Below are 22,926 nucleotides of genomic sequence, written 5' to 3' on the forward strand. Positions count from 1 at the left end.
GGTAGAATAAAATGATCGAATTGGACCAGTGTTTTCTTGTGAAAGAGCAGAAATTGTAGGAGAAAATAGATCTTGCAGAAGTTTGAGTATTTCACTTCAGGACAAACATTTTTTGACTCTAAACTACACAATGAAGTGTTTGTTAGGAGTTAGAGAGAGGTCAAGAGTTTTTGACTTTACTGATGGCTTGGTTTGTTTTCCCTCAGGTTTTCTGGGGTCACTGCATCAATGCCCTCATCCATTCCATCATTCTTTTCTGGTTTCCACTGAAAGTGCTGGAGCATGGTAAGGGCTTCATTATTTCTTATGTGAGTAACTGATGTTCAGTCTTACAGAACCAGTGTGTTTGCAGAAGGGAGGTTGTGATAAGTCCCAAGAAGTAATGCTGCCAGACAGTTCAATAGTCTTTAGCTGCTGAGCTTGGCAGGTTGTCTAGTGGCTTTCAGAAATTATTCTAATCTAACATAATTATTGTTCATATAGTGACTTTAATAGGTGAAAAATGAAACTACTGCTTTGCTAAGAAGTCTTACCCAAATACTGAGTGATGTTTTATGAAATGCCTTTTCTTTTTTTTTTTTTTTATGGTAATGTGTTGAGATCTCAGCATTTGATTGAATAATGTTCTTACAGCAGCTGCCTTAGAACCATTTGCTTTATATCTTGTTGGAACTCCCCCATTCAATAAGGCAGTACTGTGAAAAAGAACTGGCTGGAATGGAAGTAAACCAGATCAAGAGTCAGAGATACTGGGGAAATGAGACTCTTTGGTGTACAAATTAGGATTATTATTAAGTCTTGCTTTTGAGGGTAATGCAGCTACATGGTATTTCACGGACCAGTAAATCCCACATGGTTCCTACCTAGCTTTCCAGTATAGCTGTGTGGGTGGGAAAAACCACTGGAAATCTGTTCTTTGATTGTGGTAAGAAATAGCATTACATCAAATGAGGAATTTAGGGCTGGTGAAGAGAATATTTATCTAAAATCATTAATTTTTCACAAGTGAAACTGCTTCCTGGAAAACACTGATTTTAAGAAAACCTTCTCAGCTCCAGAATGGATTAATTGGGGAGGAGGTGAAAGAAATAAAAAGGGAGGGAAGATGAACACTCATGTTAGAGGCATGATAGTAAAGATACTTGTGGGGATTAGGTTCATGCTACTCTCCTTGGCTGATCAAAATGTCACTATCATATCCTCAGTCGGAACTTTGATGGCTGATGGACCATATAAAAAAGGGACTTGCCTTTCATCTGTACATGGGCTAAAAGAAGGTTCCATTTCATGGGAGAGGAGCTTTTATGGTTGGTTGGTTTTTGTTTTGATTTGAGGAGTTTTGTTGTTCTGTTACACTGTTTTTATGATAAATGTTAATCTTGAATAGCTCTTTTTAAAATTCAACTGCAGAAATTTTAGGTTAAAATCTGTAGTGTTTATAGTTAAAATTACATAGTCTTCCATAGAGGTTTTTGTAGTTCCCAAATAGATAATGTGCTTTTCATTTCAACAATTAGAATTTATAAGACAGAAATACCAGCTCAGAGGCTAACTTTCTGACTTCCTTTGAATAAGTTGCTCAGGTTTTTTTTCCAGAGAGGAATGAATATTGAATTTTCAAGTTTCTTTGCATTTCCAAGTGCAAGAAGGATTTCAGTGCCAGAGATAAAAATGTGCCATTCACACTGGGATGGTTCTTAACCTTTTGAGTTCCTTAGGATGTGAAGTACATGTAGTCCAGGAATGGGCACTTGTATAGCTTCAGAAATGAATGTTCATTGAACATCCTGCTGTTCTCATTAGCACAAATATCATTCCTTTCAGGACTGTATAGCCTCCCAAAGTGAAAGGTCATGGAAAATACTGAAAAATAAAGACATTAATTTACTGCATTAAAATAAATAACTCTAAAGAAGTTGAGACTCACAGGAAAATGTATTCAATTATTTAAATGTTCACTATGATGTTACACTAGAGCATGGCTGTGTCATGTCAGCTTATTCTAGCAAAACTGATGAGTTTAGGCATGCCTTTTTCTCAATAAACTGAGCCTTTTGGCACCAACAGGATTCAATTGGCATGGGAGACTAAGTTCCCTAGTGCTCTCCACCTATTTCATGGGCACCAGGGGAAAGAGCAGGGTGACCGTAAAATCTTGGTGTGTCCCTGGATGATGTGGTAAATGCCTGAAGCCACTGCAGAGGAGCTGGGCTGAGGAGGATGCCAGTGGCTAGAAACCATGCCAGCTCCTAACCTAGCTGTCTCAGGCTTTAGCTCCAGTTGCAGTGTTAGTCACTCTGCTGCTGTTTCTTAGTAGTTAATATTGAAAAGAAAGCAGAGATACAGAACTAGCAACTTTTGGGAAATATTCAGAGCCTGTCAGTTCTTTGGAGACAGCCACATGCAGCATGGTAGAAGGAAAACAAAACAAGTAAGCTTGGGTTAATTGTACTGTATAAATATATAGGGGTTTTTTAGGTGTAAGCTAGACAGGGTCTTCGTCACAGAGATCAGGGGGCCAGGAACTCTTCTTTATAGGCTTAAATATTTACTGATCCTGGAGCACACAACCTTTGTTTAAGAATGGCAGATCCAGTTTTCCAAATAAATCTAACAAGATGTTACTGTTACTGATGCCTTGAGAGGCTACCTAGAATGGAGGCTAGACAGTGTTAAAGGAATGAAGTAGGTATTTCACACTTGTATAAGTTTTGGTCCATTTACATATTGGGGTTCATTGTCCAATTACAGCTTCAGGTTATGAAGTCCCATCCTCCCAGACTGCTCTCCTCAATTTGCTGTTTATACTTTTTGAGCCTGAAGCTGCAACAGTGTTCTTGGTTCTTGGGCTGGAAAAGGATTGTTTTGTCTGACTAAACTGTGAGGAGAACTTGCTAACACTTTATTTGAAGTTCAGAGTTATATACTAATGCAGTACAGAATCTGGATGATATGAAAGCTAAAACTTAGGGCATCATCATGGTAGAACTGCTCACTGTGCTAGGCAGTATGTGTTTAGGAATGAATCCAAGGTTTTATCTTAAGCCTTTTTGTCCCTGCTGTTCATGTATTTCCCTAGCAGTTGTCTTAAAACATGTGAAAATAGCAATACTTATCATGCTTGAGTAATGCTTGAAAACTCCTGTGAGTACAAGTTCAATTGGCATTCATGTGGTGGTTGAATGCATTTTCATGGTGTTCCAGTTTGATTCAGCAAGGGCTGAGAGACTAAATGACATTTGAAGTATTGCCAACCTTGGCACTTCCAAATGATAGATTAGCATGTATGTACTCACCCTTGTGCACAGCTGATAGAGAACGGGTGGCCAGAGACTGAATACTGCTCAGTTATGGAACTAACCTCCAGTGAGATATTGTACATGTTGATATATGTCCTTTACAAATTAAGCTCTCCCTACTCTTAGCTCAGCTCTCTTTCAGCACAAGTCAGCTGGTGTTTTACTGCTTTTTCATCACAGGCATGCAAATAATAAATATTGTTAGAGGTGACAGTACAGGACAGATAGCAGCAGAAAAAGTGGCAGGGGCATACCTCAGCTCTTACAGGCAAATTAGATGTTAGGGTCTGGTGAACATTGCCCCTTTCCTAGGCCAGCTTCAGGCAGCTGGAGCTATGGATGGATGGATGCTCTATCCATACACTGTGTCTGAGGCCCAGCTGAACACAACTTCTGCATTACCATTACCTCATGGTCTCTCGAGTGCTTTTGGATGTTCAAAAAGGAAAGGTTGGGACCAGTTATTCTCTCCTGAAAATCTCCTTGTTCTTTTGTCCATTCTGTTGATAAACTGACAACAAAGGTGATCTTCTTTATCTTCTTCTTTCAGATGCAGTATTCACAAATGGACAGGGAGTTGACTATTTATTTGTTGGAAACATAGTTTACACTGTAAGTTTCTGTATCCTAACAATCTTTGAATGGTAGAATTTCTTTCCAGCCTTTTTTTCACCACAATAAAATGGTGTATACCTGAAGAAAATATGTAAGTTTAAAAAAAAAAATCAACCTGATGCTGTGTGCATGATTTTCCCTCTTCCTTTTAATTTTTTTTCCCAGACATGCACCAACAATAGTTTCTGCTCTGTCCTTTCCACATCCCCTACCAAGTTCCTGGGTTGCTGCCTAAATGGTGGTAGCTTTTTTAGGTGTAAAGGGGAGATTGGGATTTGAGAGTGTTAGTAATGAAGTTGTCTTCTTTCTTATTTTTCCTTGCAGTATGTTGTAGTCACTGTTTGTCTGAAAGCTGGCTTGGAAACAACTGCATGGACTAGAGTAAGTACTTTCCAGTATCTTTTATTTTATTAGCACACCTTCCTCCCTAATGAGTATTGATACAGATAAGAAGTACTAAAAATCATTTGGGACTTCAGAGTTCTAATTAGGTCTTTCATGTAAGGATGGGCTGCTAAGCTCTCTAAGTACAGAATGTGAGAGGAATGAACTTGTAAATCACACGATATCTGTGATGAAAAAGGGCAGCCTGGCAGAAGAGGAAAGAGTATACTAAAAGCGTATTGTCAACATCTCTACTTAAAAATGAGGAAAATTTTGCATGAAATCAACATACTACTGAAATTGCTTAAGAAAATGCATCAAGAAAATTATCCTTTGTAGTCTGTAGCTCCTTCAAAATTAATGCAATAGGGAATGAAAGGTGTCTGCCCACAGATAAACAACTGGGCTTTGAAAACATCTTTGACCAGGTAAAAAGAACTAGTGGTGACTCCACATTGGTTGAATTGTTTTGGTTTTTTTGTTTTTCTTTTTGAAACCTAGTGTAATTAGGATGATAGTTGAATAGTTATGTTGTTTCCTTGATTTGAGTTACTGGCTTGAAATGCCAGTAACCTGTAACAGGGCGAATGCTCTGTTACAGGTAGATGACAGAATCCAGCAGGGCAGTCAGCTCCAAAGAGCGTGAGAGACAGGGAGGGAAGGGCTCCTGTGTTGATGAACCTTCAACACCTTTCTCCCTCCCTTTCCCCTAGCCCCTCTGAAACACTAATTTTTTAAATTTTGATGGAGTCTCTTTTTCTCCATACCAGTAAGATACTTTATGGGAATCCAGTTTTCATGACATACAAAGAAACTCTGCCCTCAAGGCTAAGATGTTTTCAGGACACACATTCTTATTCTACCAATTTCTTCAAGGGTTTGGCTTAGGTCTTGTTAACCTCATTGCTTCTGTTAGTTGTAAAATGTTTTATTTCATTCCTCCCAGAGGAATTGTGAAGATCAATGAGCTGACATCTGTTCTGAATTTTAAAGATGAAATGCTGTCTGTATGGGTTATTTAATTGTTAGGGCGATGTTAATATTTTCTGCCCCGTTCTCTCATCTGAAAATAAAATCTGAGTATTTTTACTGTTGCTTATGCATCAGTTCTGTGTTGTGTATCAACATTTTAAAATGCAAAAATCCTTAAATTAATCCCTTGTGAACCAGAAAGCATATAACCAAATCAGCATTGAATGCATGTGAGCTTGTTTAGATCCTGTTTTGTTGTGAATTTTTTGATGGTTTCTGTTCTCTCCTTTTCCCTGGATAGGTAATGGGTGTCTTTTCAGCCACTTGAGGATAATTGTGGGCCCCTCATTTCTAAACTTCTTTTTTAAAAGATACCATAATGTTTAGTAGATATTGGAGTTCTGTAACTCTGGCATTTTACAGATAAATTATTGTTATTCACACAGCAGTTGTGTTTGGAATCCATTTTTTCTATGTATACTTCTAAATCCTGCCCCATTGCTTGGAACAGTGACTCTCATCATAGCAAAATCTGATGTTGGTTATAGTTTCAGCTGTGAGGGAATCAACACACAGAGAATCTTCAGGTTACTTGAAGAGTATTAAATTTACAAATTTACAACACTGAGTTAAGCCTCTTCTCCATCATCAAGTGGATTGGTTACAGGCAATTTGTTCTAGAGAGTGAGAGGGACACTGCCACTTGGGAGAACAAGGTGGTTTCAGCAGGAAACTTTAAATAAAAAACACAGTCAAAGTTTTGGGAGCTTGGTATATCCAGTAGGTAGTGTGGAAAGAAAGGCTCTGATAAAAGTGGCAACATAATGCATAATAAAATCCACACATTGAAGTTGAGTGGAGTATAGCTTCATGTTACGTGGGGCCAATGTGGAACACTGCAGTAGGCTTTTTCCCAAACACACAGAGCTTTTTTCATCACTGCTTTACCACACTGTAGGAACTGCTTCAGATAAGCAGGGTACGTGGGAGAGCCACACACTCTGTCTTGTTCTTATGCAATAATCTTGATTTCTTGTTTTCTGTCATTCATTTAACACACCTGATGGGCTCACTTCTGGTTTTGCACATCAAGTCTCTGGGGGTAAATGCAGATTATCAGTGGAGAATCACCAGTGCAAAGGTTTGTGGGGTGACTTGTGTAAGGAACATTTTCAAGCAGGCCAAGGAGGGCTCTTCCAGAATGCAGGAGCTCTTTTAAAGGCAAAGGAGGAGTTTGGGCAGATATAAGTCTGAGATAATGAGATGATTAGGACAACCATGAGAAGAAGGTAAAGACAACATAAAATGAGCAGAAGTCTGCTCAGCTGAAAAGGGTGAAGATCTGCCAAAGTTGAAAAGTGTCCTAGCAGCAGAATGGAAAGAAAACTTGAGTGAGACAAAAAAAACCTGATGTCATTTCACTAGCATAAATACACTTCCTACAAAATAAGTCTACATCTGAGATTGGGTTCTCTGCTTGCTTTTATTTTTACTGGTTTTAGTCATCAAGTACAGGAGCTAGGGAAGCACCAGTCCCAGCTATCCTGAGCCTTCTGTCCACTTGTCTGAGAGGAAGGCTGTGGCTCAAGAGAAGGTATCACATGGTATCACATCCTTTTCAGAAAGCAGTGATGGTGCTATTCTGCCATTGCATGGGGCTGACTTTTCATAAGAATGAGTTCTTGCAGCAGTCTTGCAGTACTTGATCTTTGGGAGCTGAGCATTACAGTTGCTCACTAAGGCAGGGCTTCTAGTCAGAATCTTGACATGAACTGTGCTCAGTTTTCAGAAAAGCAAGTACACTGAGAGGATAAAATCCCTCTTGTCCTCCAAGTGTTTAAAAAAAAATCCTTCAATATCCTTCTTTTCTTCACATTTAAATGGAATTGTGCACATATTGTGGGTATTTTGGAGGGTTTTTTCGGTTATGTGGGGGTTTGGGGCTGGGGTTTTTCGGTTAGTCTGTTTCTTGTTTGTTTGTTTTACATAAGGAGTTGTTTATTTACTGAGGTCAGATCTCCTGGGTCAAACAGAATAAATAGCAAAGTTTGAAAACAAATCTTACCCACTGTGTCTCTCCAGGAAGGGGCCTATCCCATGTCTTGCTTATTATTAGCCTAGCAACTTTCAGGGTTACACAAAATTCCAGCTTTCTGAGAGTGCCTAGAAGAGTCTTCTTTCCATTGCCTCTGACATTTTGTATGAATGCTTCTAGTGTAAGGTAGTCTCTAGTTGATCCCAACTATCTGCCAGCCTGCACTGGTGCTGCAGACTCCTTGCTTGTTTGTTTTCACCGCCTGTGCTGGAGAAAGCTGTCCTTTCTGAGCATGTCCAGCGGTTGCAGATTAGGGGCAATCTTCTTCCAGAAGTTTTTATTTATCTCACAGGTAGCAGAACACAATATCAGACACTTCTTTGATTCTCAGACATACTGTTCAAAAAGTCAACAGACACAGTCATCCAGTAGGAAATATAAAGCTGAGAGCTGAATAAACACGCTGTGTCCACCAGCACCCAGTATGTGAATACATTCCCGTGTTCCTGAACTCATATGTAATTAGTAATTAAGATTTATGCAGGTACTTCTCTGAATTGGAGCCAAAGTCATCAGCCACAGGAGTTGTTGGCATCCAGAAAAGTTGGAGCCAATAATGAGCTCAGTTGCTTGTTACAACTGAAATTACTGGTTCCATCCACTGTGGTGTAAAAGTAAAACAACTTAAATCATCTGAGCAGAAAAACAGTTTGGGTGTGTAGGAAAAATGACTTTAATGCCACTGAGAAGAAGTTTTTGCTGGATGTGCTCTTGGTCATTTAATAGTTCTTATTTTCTCTTAGTGAGTCTACAGACTAAAGAATCAGTAAAGATGTAAACTGCATTGCATGTGTGTAAATCAGTTAGAACACCTTTAAAACAAAAAAAAAAAAGGCAAAGTTGACCAGTAGATGTTGATTTTGGTAGTACACAAAACTGAATCTTCCTCCAGAGAAGGTGATATATATGGCTAGTATGTGTACACGGCCATAGGGGATTTGTCCATGTGAACTTTAACCTGTGCCTTTGAAAATTCCTACCTTGATTTACATGTTGAATCTGGAATGTGCGTGACAGGATACAGGAACTAGATGAGAGAAATTATGGTTCCAAGGAAAATCTGACGAGTTTTTGGAGATCCAAATAAGACAGATTGGCTGAGAAGAGTATCTGTCTGCCCTGCTATGAAGCAAAGATTAAAGAGAAGTGGTTTGTGCTGTTTGAACAACCTGTGCTACTGGCCCCAAACCAAGAGCAGTAGACGGGCCTGAGTGAGACCGACAGAGACCTGAACAGGGAAACACTTCTGGGCTGGGTGGATGGAGGAAGTGCCGTGTGTTGACTCTGTCTCTCTCCCTGTTCTTGGCAGTTCAGTCACCTGGCCGTCTGGGGAAGCATGTTGCTCTGGCTCGTGTTCTTCGGCGTGTACTCAGCCATCTGGCCCACGTTCCCCATCGCGCCCGACATGCTGGGGCAGGTCAGTACCAGCGCCTGGCTCTGGGGACACGGCCCAGCACAGCACCCTGCTGTCACCCTCAGAGCTCACATAGTGCCAGCAAAGCACTGCTACTCTGGTCAGAGTGCTTGGACTTCATTTTAACCTTTTCTTAATCCCTGTATTCATTTAGCTTAATCTCCTCATGAGAAGAGCTCTCTTTGTCCCCCAAACTGACATCATCCATGATTACATGCACTGCGGGTACTGCATGACAATTCCCAATTTACTGTGATGGCAGTAGGACTGGCTCTTTTGTTAGTGTCTAGTCCTGGCAAGATTTTGTGTGTTTGACAAAATGTTGTATTTGGTTTGGGATTTCGTTTTGTCATGGGTTTGTTCTTTTCCATATGTTTGGTTTCGTATTGTTGCTTTTTACCTTCATCCATTCTAAACAAACAAAATTTCCTTGAGAATAGAATGAGATGGTCAGAAGCAGGAGAGCTGATACATTGCTGATTATGGTACTGGAGGAATTCTGGATTTGTTCCTTCCATGTCAGCTGAGCTCCAGGTACTAAGATTTTCCCTTCAGTGTCGTTATTTCAACCCCTGGTGAGAAGATCAAATAGCCTGTCAAAATCACTCAAGAGATTAATGCATATTTAAAATAGGGGGATAGCAATTAACAATTGTAACAATTAAGGGTTTTGTAATTTTATGATAAAAAGTTATTTTGTAGAGGTTGGAATGGCTTTCAGCTTTACCTGAAAAATGTATTGGGTTATAAGTTTAGACTTCTGTGCAAAGATGGGATACAGAAAGAAGAAAAGCTATCTATCTAATAATTTCAAGAAATTATATTCTTAGATTGCCACCTTTATGTACTAGAAAATTATAATAAAAAACTCAAGTGTTGGCAAGCCAATTAGATTTTTGAGATTACTCCCATGTTTGTATTCAACAAGAGCAGTCAGGCATGATTTTGTTGCTGTTCTGGCTTAATACATATTTTAGTATTATGCTCTAAAACACTGAGGATAATGGAGGCTATGATACATTTTCATGGACAGCTTTTTACGGCTGAGACTGACAGCTGACACGCTGGTGAGTGACTGAGCAGGTGAGTGACTGACAGACAAAGCCTCAGTCCTCTGGTAGTATTTCATGGTGATCTTGGCATGTTTCACAGTACACACAGCATCAGTAGCTCTAACTCATATTTTCATATATCAGGCAATAATTTGACTTCAGTATCATGCAGAGTCAAGAACAACTTGTCCTCCACAGCAGACTTTAGTGCTGCCATTAACATGTCAGCCTTCTAAAATATAGACAATATGGCAAAATGTTGCTTCACACACAAGGGGACAAGCTATGGGCTTTAGCTTGCTCTTGCCTTTCTTTTTTTCCCAAAAGGACTCTTATTTTTTATTGCAACTTCAGCAAAATTCATGTTGTGCTGGTCATCAACGTTTGCTGCAGCATATAAAACCACAGGTCTTGGAACAAAACCTTCATATTAATAAGACTTTGGTTTTTCTTGACTATGTTTTTAGAAAGTGTTTGTATTTAACCTTTGGTTTTATGCTCTGATTTTCTGACATTACAACTTGAGAAGTGGTACTAATATCTTGCCAAAATGAAAATAATCTATTCTCCTTTTTTTATTTTTTAATGGAGAACACATTTACCTTGGCTAGTAGAGTATCCAGTCCAACACTTGTGGAGCTGTGTACCTGGATCAGTAATTATCTACCTAAAATGTTAAGGATAGGTGATCATTCTGTAGAGATGATTTTTTAATTCAAGCAGTCAGAAACAAGCTGTCTTAAGGCTTTCAGTGTGTGCTAGAGGGGATCAATATCATTCTACCAGTTTTCTTGTATTTTTGAGAAGGAGTAGCCGTTGAAAAACGTGGGGTTTTTTTCTTTTCTTTTTTTTTTTTCACTTTTATCCTTTTGTAAAATCAAGGAAAGCTCCCAAGGTGAAGGGAGCTTGTTTACCACTCGCATTAACTCCCACAGAGTCTCTCGAGTAATCGGTTGCTGTCATGAAACCAGCTCATGGTGAAATGAGCTGGGACTGTGTTAGGCTCTAGTCAGTAAAATGAGTTGCCTTGCTGCCTAGACATTAACAATTTCTTTACTCTTGCTGTATTCTTTTGTTCATTTATAGATAATACGGCATCTTAAAAGTGTTGTTCTTGTTTCAGATCTTGCTAGTGTGTTTATCTTCAAATAAACTGAACTCCAGGACATTTTAGATCCTCATACTATGTAAATCTAATGGCATTTGAAGGAAGCTGATTTTAGCTAGAATAGTCATTAGCATTGTGCCAGCCAGGACTTTGTGCCATCAGTAGAAAGCACAGGAGGTGCAAAACATTTTATTGTGTTGTTTCACCAAATGTCAACATGAAGTCTGGCAGACTTCAAATATGTGATGCTTTGTTTCTGCTGGGGTTTGTTAAACTGTTTGCACTAAGTATTTCTTTCTCTTGCCCATAATATCTTGAGCATTTTCACAGGGATATAATACCATTTTTCATCCTTGGAGGGAAAGGAAAGCGACTTACTTATTCTCTCTTGTCAGAGTCAACATATTTCTTCTGTTTTCACTACGATATTAAGAATTAAATACTTGTGACATCTTAAGACAGAGCCGTGATTAAAATCTCAATTGTCCTTAATAGAAATCTTCCAATAGTATGTGTTGGGTACTTTGGGAAGAAACTCTTTCTGCTTTGGGGGAACCTTTTCAGGCACACAATTTCTCTTAAATAGTATCAGAAATAATAATGTGAGAATAATGTAAGAAAACTCTCTGGTAGCTTGTCTCTGTCCCTCTGGGAGCCTCTCAGGAACCCTGGGCCAGTCCCGAGTCGGCAGACACCGGGGGGCAGCCCCGACACGGCCGACAGCGAGGAGACACTGTCTGTGTGTGCCCCGAGGGTGCTGAGGGCACCTGGGCTGACAGCAGGGAGACACTCTCTGTGTGTGCCCCGAGGGTACTGAGGGCACCTGGGCTGACAGCAGGGAGACACTGTCTGTGTGTGCCCCGAGGGTGCTGAGGGCACCTGGGCTGGCAGGGAGACACTGTCTGTGTGTGCCCCGAGGGTGCTGAGGGCACCTGGGCTGGGGGAAGACACTGTCTGTGTGTGCCCCGAGGGTGCTGAGGGCACCTGGGCTGGGGGGAGACACTGTCTGTGTGTGCCCCGAGGGTGCTGAGGGCACCTGGGCTGACAGCAGGGAGACACTGTCTGTGTGTGCCCCGAGGGTACTGAGGGCACCTGGGCTGGCAGGGAGACACTGTCTGTGTGTGCCCCGAGGGTGCTGAGGGCACCTGGGCTGACAGGGAGACACTGTCTGTGTGTGCCCCGAGGGTACTGAGGGCACCTGGGCTGACAGCAGGGAGACACTGTCTGTGTGTGCCCCGAGGGTGCTGAGGGCACCTGGGCTGGGCGCCTTTGCAGCACAAGAGACACCAGAGACATCGGTAGAAGAGAAAGGGCTGACTCTTGGCAGGGGTGAATCCAAGGTTTTGTTAGGATCCCAAAGGAGCTCCTTCACCTCAGGGGCCTCCTGCTGAGAGCGCCAGGACATGTGCCAAGGTCACATTTAAAGGGAGGTGGAAACCCAAAGTAGATAACATTTTACCAACCAATGAGTGACCCTAAGGGATGGGTGCTGGGGGATAGACATTTAGGACAGCGTACGGGGCAAGGCTGGGGGGCTGACCCCTGGCCTCTGGCTAATCACTCGACGACCTGGACCAAAGCTTCTAGATGGAGGGATGGGAGGCTGAGTGATTGACAGAGAGCCAGGGTGGGGGTTTGGGGATGATCTCATCCCGGGAGAGGGATAACACAGGTAAAGGGAGGGGAGTACAATCTGGGATAAACCATTTGGGGAAAAATATGGAAATACAAAACAAAACTACTTCAAAGTATTACAAAATATAAAAACACACTACAACAGTAGCTCTCTTGGCTTTCCTGAATTTCTGTATATTTTTAAGTTTGGGGTTTTTTTTTAATATTTATGAGAACAGTGACACTAGAAGAGTTGGTGCCTTTTTTTTTGTCTTGCCAAAGACAAAAAATTACAAAAGCCAAGATGCTTTGATGGGAACTGATTGCTTTTGAATGGTCACTTCCAGATAACAGTATTTTGTACAATATATGAGTCCTTTCCTGCCTCTGGGGAAGGTATGACTTACCATCACAGATTTTTGAAAGCAAGTAGATGTTTGTGTTTTTAAAAAGAGCTATCTAGTTTGATACTCATTATCTGGAAGAAGTGGTACAGAAATGTGCCACTCTGAGGATGTGAGCTCCTATTTAATTATCATGTCCCAGAACTTTCAGGGCTTGTAGCTCATAACCCAGTGGTATTTAGTTGATGAGCACATTAGCCACCATCCTGCCCTCATGCAGTCTTGGGTATTTTGTTTGTTTGCCTGGGGATGGAGGATCGATGCCCCGAAGGGAACAGTGAGCGCTAGCATTTGTGCTTATTTCTTATATGAGTCATACATATGGTGTAAGAACTGTGCTGCTAATGCTCTGTTCTTGTATTGATTTCTTCATTGGAATTGAAGCATACTTTAGGTTCATGGGAATACTATTGCAGTGTATGGAATTAAAGTCTGTGTGCAGGTATTCCCATCCCCACACATATCTATATACTTGTACCTGAAAGCATGCATATGTGTACAAGAGGATGCTTTGAAAGTGATCATGCTTTGAGTCTTGATGTAGACATTATCTAAGATGAAGAAAAACAGGTATCTTCTTTCCCCACCTGGAGCTGAAATTTTTAGTGTTTTAAGGGAGAGTAGGGTTGGCAGGAAAAGGAGTATTCCTATCACCCCTCTGAAGCATCTGCTCATTGATGATGAAAGAACTACTATGTAGCTGTGATTTCTTCCAGTTTATTTACCTTAATATGTGTTGTATCTTGTGTCTGCTTCATTTGTTGTTGTTACCATTAAGGAAATACCTTTAGGAAGATGAGTATCAGTCTCATGGTTTCTGCCTGAAGGAAAGGGTTTTAATCTGGTTTCGAGAGAGACATGTGCTGTGGTTATTTTAAAGTGCAGGTTGGTGTTTCTAATTTTTTAGACTTCTGCTATGTGCTGTATGTGGTCATGTTGCAGAACTGGGGTTTAACAATCATCTTGATCTTAGGATGTCATTAGGAGGCCCATCTCATCAAAACCTCATGGCTGGATGTTTTGAAATTGGGGCTGCTGTACTTCCCAGTTACCTTTATACAGCTGCATTTGAAAGACTTCTTGAATCACAGTTCAAATACTTTTATCGCCAGCATTGCTGAAACAGCTCCATGTAAGAGCCACTTTCATAGCTGTAATTGCAGGTGTGCTTTTATTTTCCAATGCTCTGCGCATCCTTGACAGAAGATATTTATTTCTTGTCCAGTTGAACTGTCAGATTCTTGCTAGGTTATCATATATTTATGAAGACTTTCAAAGAAACTGACACGGAGTTTACCTGGATTAAAGATGTTTTTTAAAGATCCCAGTAATGGAGATCTCTGGTTGACCCCATGTAATCTGACAGTAGCAGGACTTGCTTGTTCTAATGGCTTGTTAAGAAGACATCTGTGCCTTTTTTAGCAAAGCTTCCCATTCATCTGTGTGTATGACATTAGCAAGATGGGCTTGCCTTGACTATTGCACTGTTGTTGGCTTTTGAGGGAGGGAGGTGATGTAGATAAAGGGTGTGATGGACTTGGGTTGCACAGTTGGTTTTGTAGTTGGCCTTCAATCTGAAACTCTCTGAGATCTTGCTGATTGAGCTCTTACCAAAGCATGTGAGAAAACTTCATGGTTTTCAAGACTTGGAAACAACACAAAACACCCCCCAAAAATCCTGGAGGCAAGATAATAATCATTATCGCGGTGTAATAAACAGGTTTCACATTACTGCCCTTCCAAATCCACACTGCAAAGCTGACAGCTTAATGTACATTTTTGTGTTTTCCAGAATACTTTCGTCTTACTCTCTACATTTGAATTGTTTTCCAGAGGTCTCTGTTGTTGTTCTCTCTGGCTTCTCATATTTCCACAGTTTGGTGCTAGTTAGAAAATTGGCTGTTCTGATTGTGGTTTTTTTGTCTGCAATCAGTTGCACATTACATTGTGGTGTCAATGCTTTGGTTGGTGAAAAAGCTTCATCCAGCTGTTATACACAAATCAGACTTGGCCTGCAGATTGAGGTCCTTAATGCCTGCTGATCATGTTTGTTTTTGTTATTATGCACAGAGGTCTCTGTGGCACTTGATGTGGTTTTGGAACATTTTCTGCAGTTTTGGACTAGGCTCTGAGCGGACAAATTAGACTAACGAAGCATGCATATATTTTTAAGCATCTGTTGAAGGAGTGGGTTTGTTGTTTTTATGAGCCACACATGGCTTTCAGAAATTAATCTCTCATTTCTAGATCTCTGGCATTGTGTTGTACTGTGTCATACACCACAAAGATGAAAAAATGGAGATAAATTAATATTTTTATAAGTTATGAATGTGAAACTAATATATTAAGCATGCTTATTTTAACGCAGGCTAATCGCCCAAAACATGCTCCTTTACCTATTTGGCAACTTTGACACAAACCTGTTCTAAATATTTCTGAAAGATGTCCCAGACTTAATTTCTCCTTAGGAAATATTTTACGAAGGCTTTAAAACAGGACTGTATATGCAGCTGTGCCCAGCACTGTGCTGGCATTTCCTATATAGAGCCATGTGAAAATAGCGTTAAGCCAGAAGCATAAATACTCATTCAGGTTTGGGAACCGGCAGTGCAGAGCAAGGCAGTCAGCTGGCTTCAAACTTCTCCCAAGTATTGCTGTGCTCACCTTCACTTCTTGGTCCCTGCTCTGCAGAAGAAGTGTAGCTGGCAGGTGAGTGCATTAGATGGGGGAGCAATAGGAAAGGGAGAGGTTGTGAATGGTTCCCTACAGGTTGTACAGATGGTGCAGAGGTGGTCAGCTGGTTTTTCTTCAGTGTTAGGGTGTAACCTGGGACTCTAGCCATGCTGTCTGGTCAATGCTGGTTTAGCGATCAGGTAGCTTTAACAAGCAAATGCTGCTCAGTAGCTTAAATGAAAATACAGAGCATTTACACTTTAGTCTAATTGCCCGTTATCCCAATTTATTGGTTTTGGAGTGGGGAAAAGTAGTGTCCAGGAACAAAGTTCCTTCACTCAGGATGGAATTACCATTCTGTAGTAATGGACTGTGCTTCAGAAGTTGCATCTTTTCTCAATTTGGAGTTCAGCATTGCTTCATGTCCCTCAAAATTTTCACAAATAGCTTTATTCGTATATTTAGAAGTAGCAAAGCCTTGTTGCAAGTTCGGAAATATGTTTGGAAGATATCCTAATCCATATTTTCTCAATTAGAAACAGCTGCCTTTTAAATATACAAGGGCAGCTACTGTATTGTACCAGAGGCAGTGTTTACTAATGCTCATGTCTACAAAAAAAGTCTGTGTTTTGAGCCCTGTTGACAAGCAAGGACAAACTAAGAACATATGACTTGTCTCCTGGATCAGAGCATTCCTGATGTAAGCTGTGTTCTGCATTCCTTAAGGAGGAAAACCAAGCAGCTCTACAGTGTGTGTTTGTCATGTATGACAACCGTTTGTGTGCATATCAGTAAAAGAGAAAGCTGTTCTTCTGTTGGAAAAGTGGAAAGCAGCCAAGCAGTTTTTATGCCTCTCATGGAGCAGCACTCAGCCTCTGCAGCATCTTTAGCAGATCAAGTTTGTAGGTTAGCAGTGTACTGCACAGGCTGGGCTGTGGCAGCACGAGAGGCTTGGTAGCCAGGAGGAGTGGATCTGCCTCAACAGGTGGTCACTGCTGAGCACTGCTCTGCCAGCTTGCCAGGTGTGCAAACCAGATGCATTTCCAGCTGCTGTGAAGACATCAAGCAATATCCTGTTCCTGTATGGATGTTGTTGCCTAAACAATCTGGCATGATGAGGAAGGCCACGGCAGAAAGGATGTGAAAGTGGACCAGCATGCTGCCATTCCCATAATTGATAGGACAGAAAGGAAGGTGGCTTGTCTAGAGAAGATGGTTTTTAAAAGTGTGTTTAAACTCATAGCAATGAAGCTGTGAATCCTTTAGAAAGTAAGAGGAGCAGCAGATGGGATCTATTCCAGAGGGCAGGAGGTGACTGTCTGTGAGTTGGAATTAGTGGTTTTATGGCTTGCTTTGGTCACACTTAAGTTATTTGGTTTTTTGATGAATGCAGGGAAGCCCCGATAGCAGATATTTGGGGGTTGGTTGGGATGTTGTTTTTACCTTCGTTCCTTGGGGACAGAAGGGTCATGTTATGTTTTTATTTGAATTTACATATTATAAAGGAGTTTTGTTTGTGGAAGATTTTTGTTTGTTTAGCTGAATTTGTGCTCCATGCCACTGTTTCTTTCCTTCACTAGCAGATTTCATTTTTGTAAGAGACAAGCATAACTATGTCACATGGGAAAATATTTCCAGATCAATTCGAAGCATACCTTTATTCCCTTTCCTCCCTAAAGTATATGTTTCATGAGATCATTTTTTTCCTCCCAATTGTATTATGTCAAAATTCGATCCAAAAAGCCCTGAGGAGTAGAAATGATCTCTCTTATATTGTTCTAAGGCAAGCATAGGTACACAGGAGTAGTGAGGCTGGAAGGAGTCCAGCCCCTCCAAGTGCCCTGGGCTGCTGGTGTGGGTCAGCCAGAGCAGCCTGGCCCCCATGGCTTTCCTGGTAACTCAAGAGCTGACAGCAATGATGGTATCTCATGGTGCCTCTCTATTGGCAGATGTGGCAGGCAAAAAGCAACTGAGTGCAGCCACTTCTGAGAATGCCTTTGGAGTTTTGAGTCTGTGCAGGAAGTCAGACTGCTGCACCCATTTGCCTTGTGGAGTGTAATTCCTCATTTGGGTATTTGCAGCACTTGAGCTGCTGTTTTTATACCAGTACTCTTGTCAGAAGGTGTAGGAAGGAGTGTCTCCAGGGAGCTGTGTTTTCTTTGGATTCAATAGGATTGAAAGGAGAAAAAGAGAAAATTATACAGGTGCTGTCCATAATATAATGCCTAAAGTGTGGAGGGATTAGTTATGTTTACATGTGCCACCACTGGTCTCTGTAACATAAAACCCAGCAATGGTACCTCTCAGTAGGCTGATGTTGGAAAAGAAGTTTCTTTCACTATTAGGAGCTGCAGCCTCATGCTGAGCATCTTGCAGAGCTACATCTTGCAGCTCTGGACATATCTCCCCTTTCCAAGATATGGCTTAGATAAGACAGTTTCATGCTTATGGTAGAGTCAGCAAGCCAGTGCAGAGAAACCTTGGACAGTAGTGTTGTCACACACAAAAGAGGATAAGCAAGTATAAACATTGTTTCTCTGTTGAAACAATGGACCATACAATGGACCAACAATGGACCATGGAGTGCTTTATGGAGGATGCTGGGTGAGGATTCAGTACAGAAGGATTCAGTACAGTGGCTGAAATGTAGAATGAAAGTTAGACCCAATATGGCTTTTCTGTTTTCAATAAATTATCCCAAATGCAAGGTGTTAAACAGTATTTCTCTGCAAGTACTACTTACCACTTCTTACCCTGTTCAGTATTTGGGACTGGCAGATCCTTTTAAAAGAAATGAGCTAGAACAATATTATATGCAAACTTACTTTCATCATCTCGTTCTCATTTGGATTGAAATGGTTTATATCTCATGTTAGATTTCTGAGAAGGAAAAGGATGAAGACCTACCAGCCATCAGGTGCTCCTGTAATAAACTGTGAGCTGTACCCACTACTGAACAAAGGACATGCTGAGGAAATTAGAGTTTCCACGCCATACTCAATTCATTGCTTGCCATTGCATGGGTGTACAAAATGTGTGCATGGCTCAAAGAGAAGATGCCATGGTTTTCAGAGTGTCATTTTATATTTTACAAAAAATGGCTGTCACCTTTGGAAGGACCTCTTTTGTGCAATGTTTTGGAGTAGCCATCTGTTCTGGTAAATATCTAAAGGGTTTTCTTCTGGCATTTCGTCATTAGTACTCAGGTTCCAGTATGTTAGCATGTTATCCAGCAGTCTGTGTACATTCAGTAGAACCACCAGTGTTAGGCATTTTATTTTCAGCTATAGAGTAATCTTGTTGTGGGGTTCTGAAAGAATTTGTATGAGAGATATACCAAAAGGGATGTTTTTAGGCTAATTCTATTTCAGAGAAGTATGAAAAGTAATTACTTCAAGCTTTGCTTTAAAAGAAGCTGCATTCAGGCAAAGCCTTTCCCAATTCAAGTGAAGTTTGTCCACTCTGAAAGAGAAATCAGAGGAATTTCTTTGATAATTTTACTTAGTTGACTTTTATTGTGCTTCTTCTGTAAAATTGGATATATATCAACAAGAAATTTTAAAACATGGAGGAGGGAGAAGTGAATATATGGAATAACCAGATAGGTATCTGGTGGGGAGCAGAACAACTGAAAATAAGGCTCTGTCAATCAGGTACCTATACAAAGTGCTGTTATTTGGGGCTAGGCAAAATCTCATTTAGCTAATGGGTCTCAGTGTTACTGTTTATTCAGAACAGATGGGAAGAGCAGTTGAACTCTTGAATCACTGGCATCCTCACACAGACCAAAAGGCATATGAAAGGCAGCCACAAAATGCAAAATGTTTTCCAAAGACCCAATAAAAGTTTAGTGACAAGTGTATTTGATTTCAGCTGTGTGTAAGGAAGAAAGCGTTAATGAGGAGCATGGAATTATATTGAAAAGTTGGAAAAAGAGGGAACTGAGAGGAAGCTTCTAAGTAAAGACACTGAAAGTTGCACACACACCATGCCCCAGTTCTTTGCTGCCATCAAGCTTTAACAGAATCATAAAACCATAAGGTTGGGAAAGACCTCTAAGGTTGTCAAGTCCAACCATTAACCCAGCACTGCCAAGTCTCCCCAAGTGCACATCTGCATGTCTTTTAAATACCTTTAGGCATGGTGACTCTACCACTTCCCTGGGTAGCATGTTCCAATGCCTGAGGACCCTTTCAATGAAAAAACTTGTTCTAATATCCAATCTAAACCTCCCTTAGCACAACTTGAGGCCATTTCCTCTTGTTCTTATCACTTTTTTTCTGGGGTGAGAAACTTACCCCCACGTGGCTATAACCTCATTTTGGGTAGCTGTAGGGAGAGCATTAAGGTCCACCTTTTGCCTAGGCTAAACAGCTCAGCTCCTTCAACTGCTCCTCACAGCACTTGTGCTCCAGAGCCTTCCCCAGCTCCGTTGCCCTTCCCTGGACACGCTCCAGCCCCTCGATGTCTCTCTTGCACTGAGGGCCCCAGAACTGAGCACAGCATTGGAGCTGTGGCCTCAGCAGTGCTGGGTACAGGGGGACGGTCACTGCCCTGCTCCTGCTGGCCACACCTGGCTGATCCAGGCCAGGATGCCATCGGCCTTCTTGGCCACCTGGGCACACTCTGGATCACATTCAGCCAGTTATTGACCAGCACCTCCAGGTCCTTTTCTCCTTGGCAGCTTTCCAGACACTGCCTCTGGCCTGTAGTGCTGCCTGGGGTTGTTGTGACTCAAGTGCAGGATCCAGCACTTGGCCTTGTTAAACCTCATACAGTTGGCCTCAGCCCATGGATCCATGCTGTCCAGGTCCCTCTGGAGAGCCTTCCTGCCCTCCAGCTTGGTGTCATTGCACTTGACCCCCTCATCCAGATAAATGAGAAGATATTAAATGTGATTGGCTCCAATACTGACCCCTAGGGAACACCACCAGTGACCAGCCACCCGTGGAGTTAACTCCATTCCCCACCACTTTCTTGGCACAGCCATCCAGCCAGATTTTTACCCAGGAAACAGTGCAACCATCCAAGCCATGAGGAGTCAGTTTCTCCAGGAGAATGGTGTGGGAATTAGTGTCAAAGGCTTTACCAAAGTCCAAATAGACAAGGTCCACAGACTTTCCTTTTTCCACTAAGCAGGTCACCTAGACTGTTTCCTCTGTATTGTATTTCAGTAGACATTTAGTGAGTTGAACTCCCCCACAAGAACAAGGGCCAGTGATCCTGAGACTTCTCCCATCTGCTTATGAAATATTTTTTCTGCCTCTTTATCTTTAGACTCTGACCAGGATATTTGGCTTGTTGACCTTTCCCCTGATTCTTACACATAAACCCTCAACCCTGTCATCACTACTCTATCAAGCTCTAGATACTCATAAGGCTCCTTAACTTACAAGGTTACCCCACCACCTGACCTTCCTTGCCCGTCCCATCTGAAGAGGTTCTACTCACTGCAGCACTCCAGTTGTGTGAGTCATCCTGCCATGTTCCCATTAATGCATCATTAGCTTTCCTCCTCTGCAGTGGTTTCCAGCTCTTCCTCTTTGTTGCTCATGCTATGGGCATTGGAGTAAATCCATTTCTCTTGGGCTTTTTTGGGGAGAAGCTCTAATTCCTAAGTGACCATACTCAGGAGCTTCCACAGTTTCTGACACATCGGTAACCCTTGCATCTTTGCTGCTGCATGGATCTCCCTCCCCTACCTCCACTGAGATATCAAACCAAAGAATCTCACACCATCCCTTATGGAGTGCCACCCCCAGGCTTATATCTGGTAAGCCTGGTTTTATCCCTTTCACCCTTCAGATCTAGTTTGAAGCTCTTTCAGTGACATCTGCTAATTCTTGTGCAAAGATCCTTTTCCCCTGTGAGACAGGTGGACCCTGTCTGTTGCCAGCCATGTTCTTGTGAATGTGTTGATTAAGTGCTGTTGTAGCAAATGTATGTATCACTAAAGATTTTATTCATTTTCTCTTAGCACTTTTCCAGTAGAAGTATATGGCTTTTGTTCTAATCTTTTCAAGCCTCACATGTTTCATACAGTTTGTGAGAGATACATTTTTTATGGGGTGATAATATAGAGGAGAATGAACTTCAGTAGTCACATCGATGTGAATGTTTGGACAAACATTTTTGGGCTCTGTCTGTGCCATAACATATTGGAAACACTGCTTTGGTCTTCTTAGCAGCATAAGAGCAGCTTTCCTGTATGTGCTGTGTCCATGCAGTGCCTAAAGGGCTTGTTAATGGTGGGACCCCTTATGCTGTGAGTGCAGAATTTCAGATTTCTGAAGACGGAAATGGGCTGGAGACACCTGTAGGAATGGCTTACTAAATATAGCGTGTGAACATTAATGACTGGAGATATGTTGTAACATCAGCTGCTCTCATCTGTTGCATCAGAGCTCTTTGCAAGGCTGGGTCTTTGAGTGATTAAACATCGAAGTCTGTTGCTAAACAGACAAACTTAGAGTGAACAGAGCAAGTAAGTTCAATGTAGCCTTCTGGATACTCATTAAGGTGATCATGGGCTTTCCACAGACCAGGCTATAAGCAAGGTGTGTACACTTTTATCAGCCTGAATGTGTCTGCAATTCCTTTTTTACACCAAGATCACTTTAGATACTGCTTTAAGACAGACTACAAGAGGGGTTGTGTGAGAGAAAGAAATGTCAAGAGGGGCAAAGAGAAACAAGAGCTGTGGAGGACATTGCCTGAGTTATATTATGCTCATTAATTCAATTTGAGGCAGGAATGTGTGTAAATAAACCCTGGCAGCTGCAGCAGCTCTCATTTCTGCAGGGCTTTGGCAGGAATGCAGGGGCCAATGGATATGAAATCCTGGCTCTCTTTTGAGAAATTGCAGGCAGACAGCTCTGCAGCCAGAAGAAAGAACAATCTAAGATTTACTGAGAAGACGTAATCACTTTAAGCAGACTTGAAGAGTGTGGAGTTTCAGACATGCAGATTTAGAGGTAAAATTAGTGCAGACAAAAACTAAATCATTGGAAAACCATGGGGCTTACCTAATTCTCTTGGGTTAATGGCATTATTCATGTTCCAAATATTCAGCCTCAAAATGGAGCAGGAAAACTCTAGCTGTAACATTAGGTGTCTTCAGAGTAACCTGAGTCTGGATATTCACCAGCAATTTTCTGCAGGTAGTGAGCTGTTTGTGCCATGTACTGAAAGTCAGATGTGCTGACCACATTAAGTGAAGTGAGCTTGTGTCCCAGGGAGTTTAGGCTTTGGTGCTCTGTCTGATTCTGGATCCCCAGGAGTGCCTGGAAGAGCATT

General features: G+C 41.5%; 1 protein-coding gene across 4 annotated transcripts in view; it reads left to right on the forward strand.

Moving 5' to 3' along the window:
- Positions 1-22,926, forward strand: part of ATP8A2 (ATPase phospholipid transporting 8A2) — a 320,265-nt gene that overhangs the window by 212,172 nt on the left and 85,167 nt on the right. For all 4 annotated transcript variants that reach the window (XM_077173858.1, XM_077173857.1, XM_077173856.1 and 1 more), the window contains 4 exons: positions 207-285; positions 3,850-3,911; positions 4,239-4,295; positions 8,675-8,782. In XM_077173858.1, the coding sequence (XP_077029973.1) occupies positions 207-285; positions 3,850-3,911; positions 4,239-4,295; positions 8,675-8,782 (306 nt within the window). The remainder of the gene's footprint in view (positions 1-206; positions 286-3,849; positions 3,912-4,238; positions 4,296-8,674; positions 8,783-22,926) is intronic.

Source organism: Agelaius phoeniceus, chromosome 2 (assembly GCF_051311805.1).
Source record: "Agelaius phoeniceus isolate bAgePho1 chromosome 2, bAgePho1.hap1, whole genome shotgun sequence".
NCBI lineage: Eukaryota > Metazoa > Chordata > Aves > Passeriformes > Icteridae > Agelaius > Agelaius phoeniceus.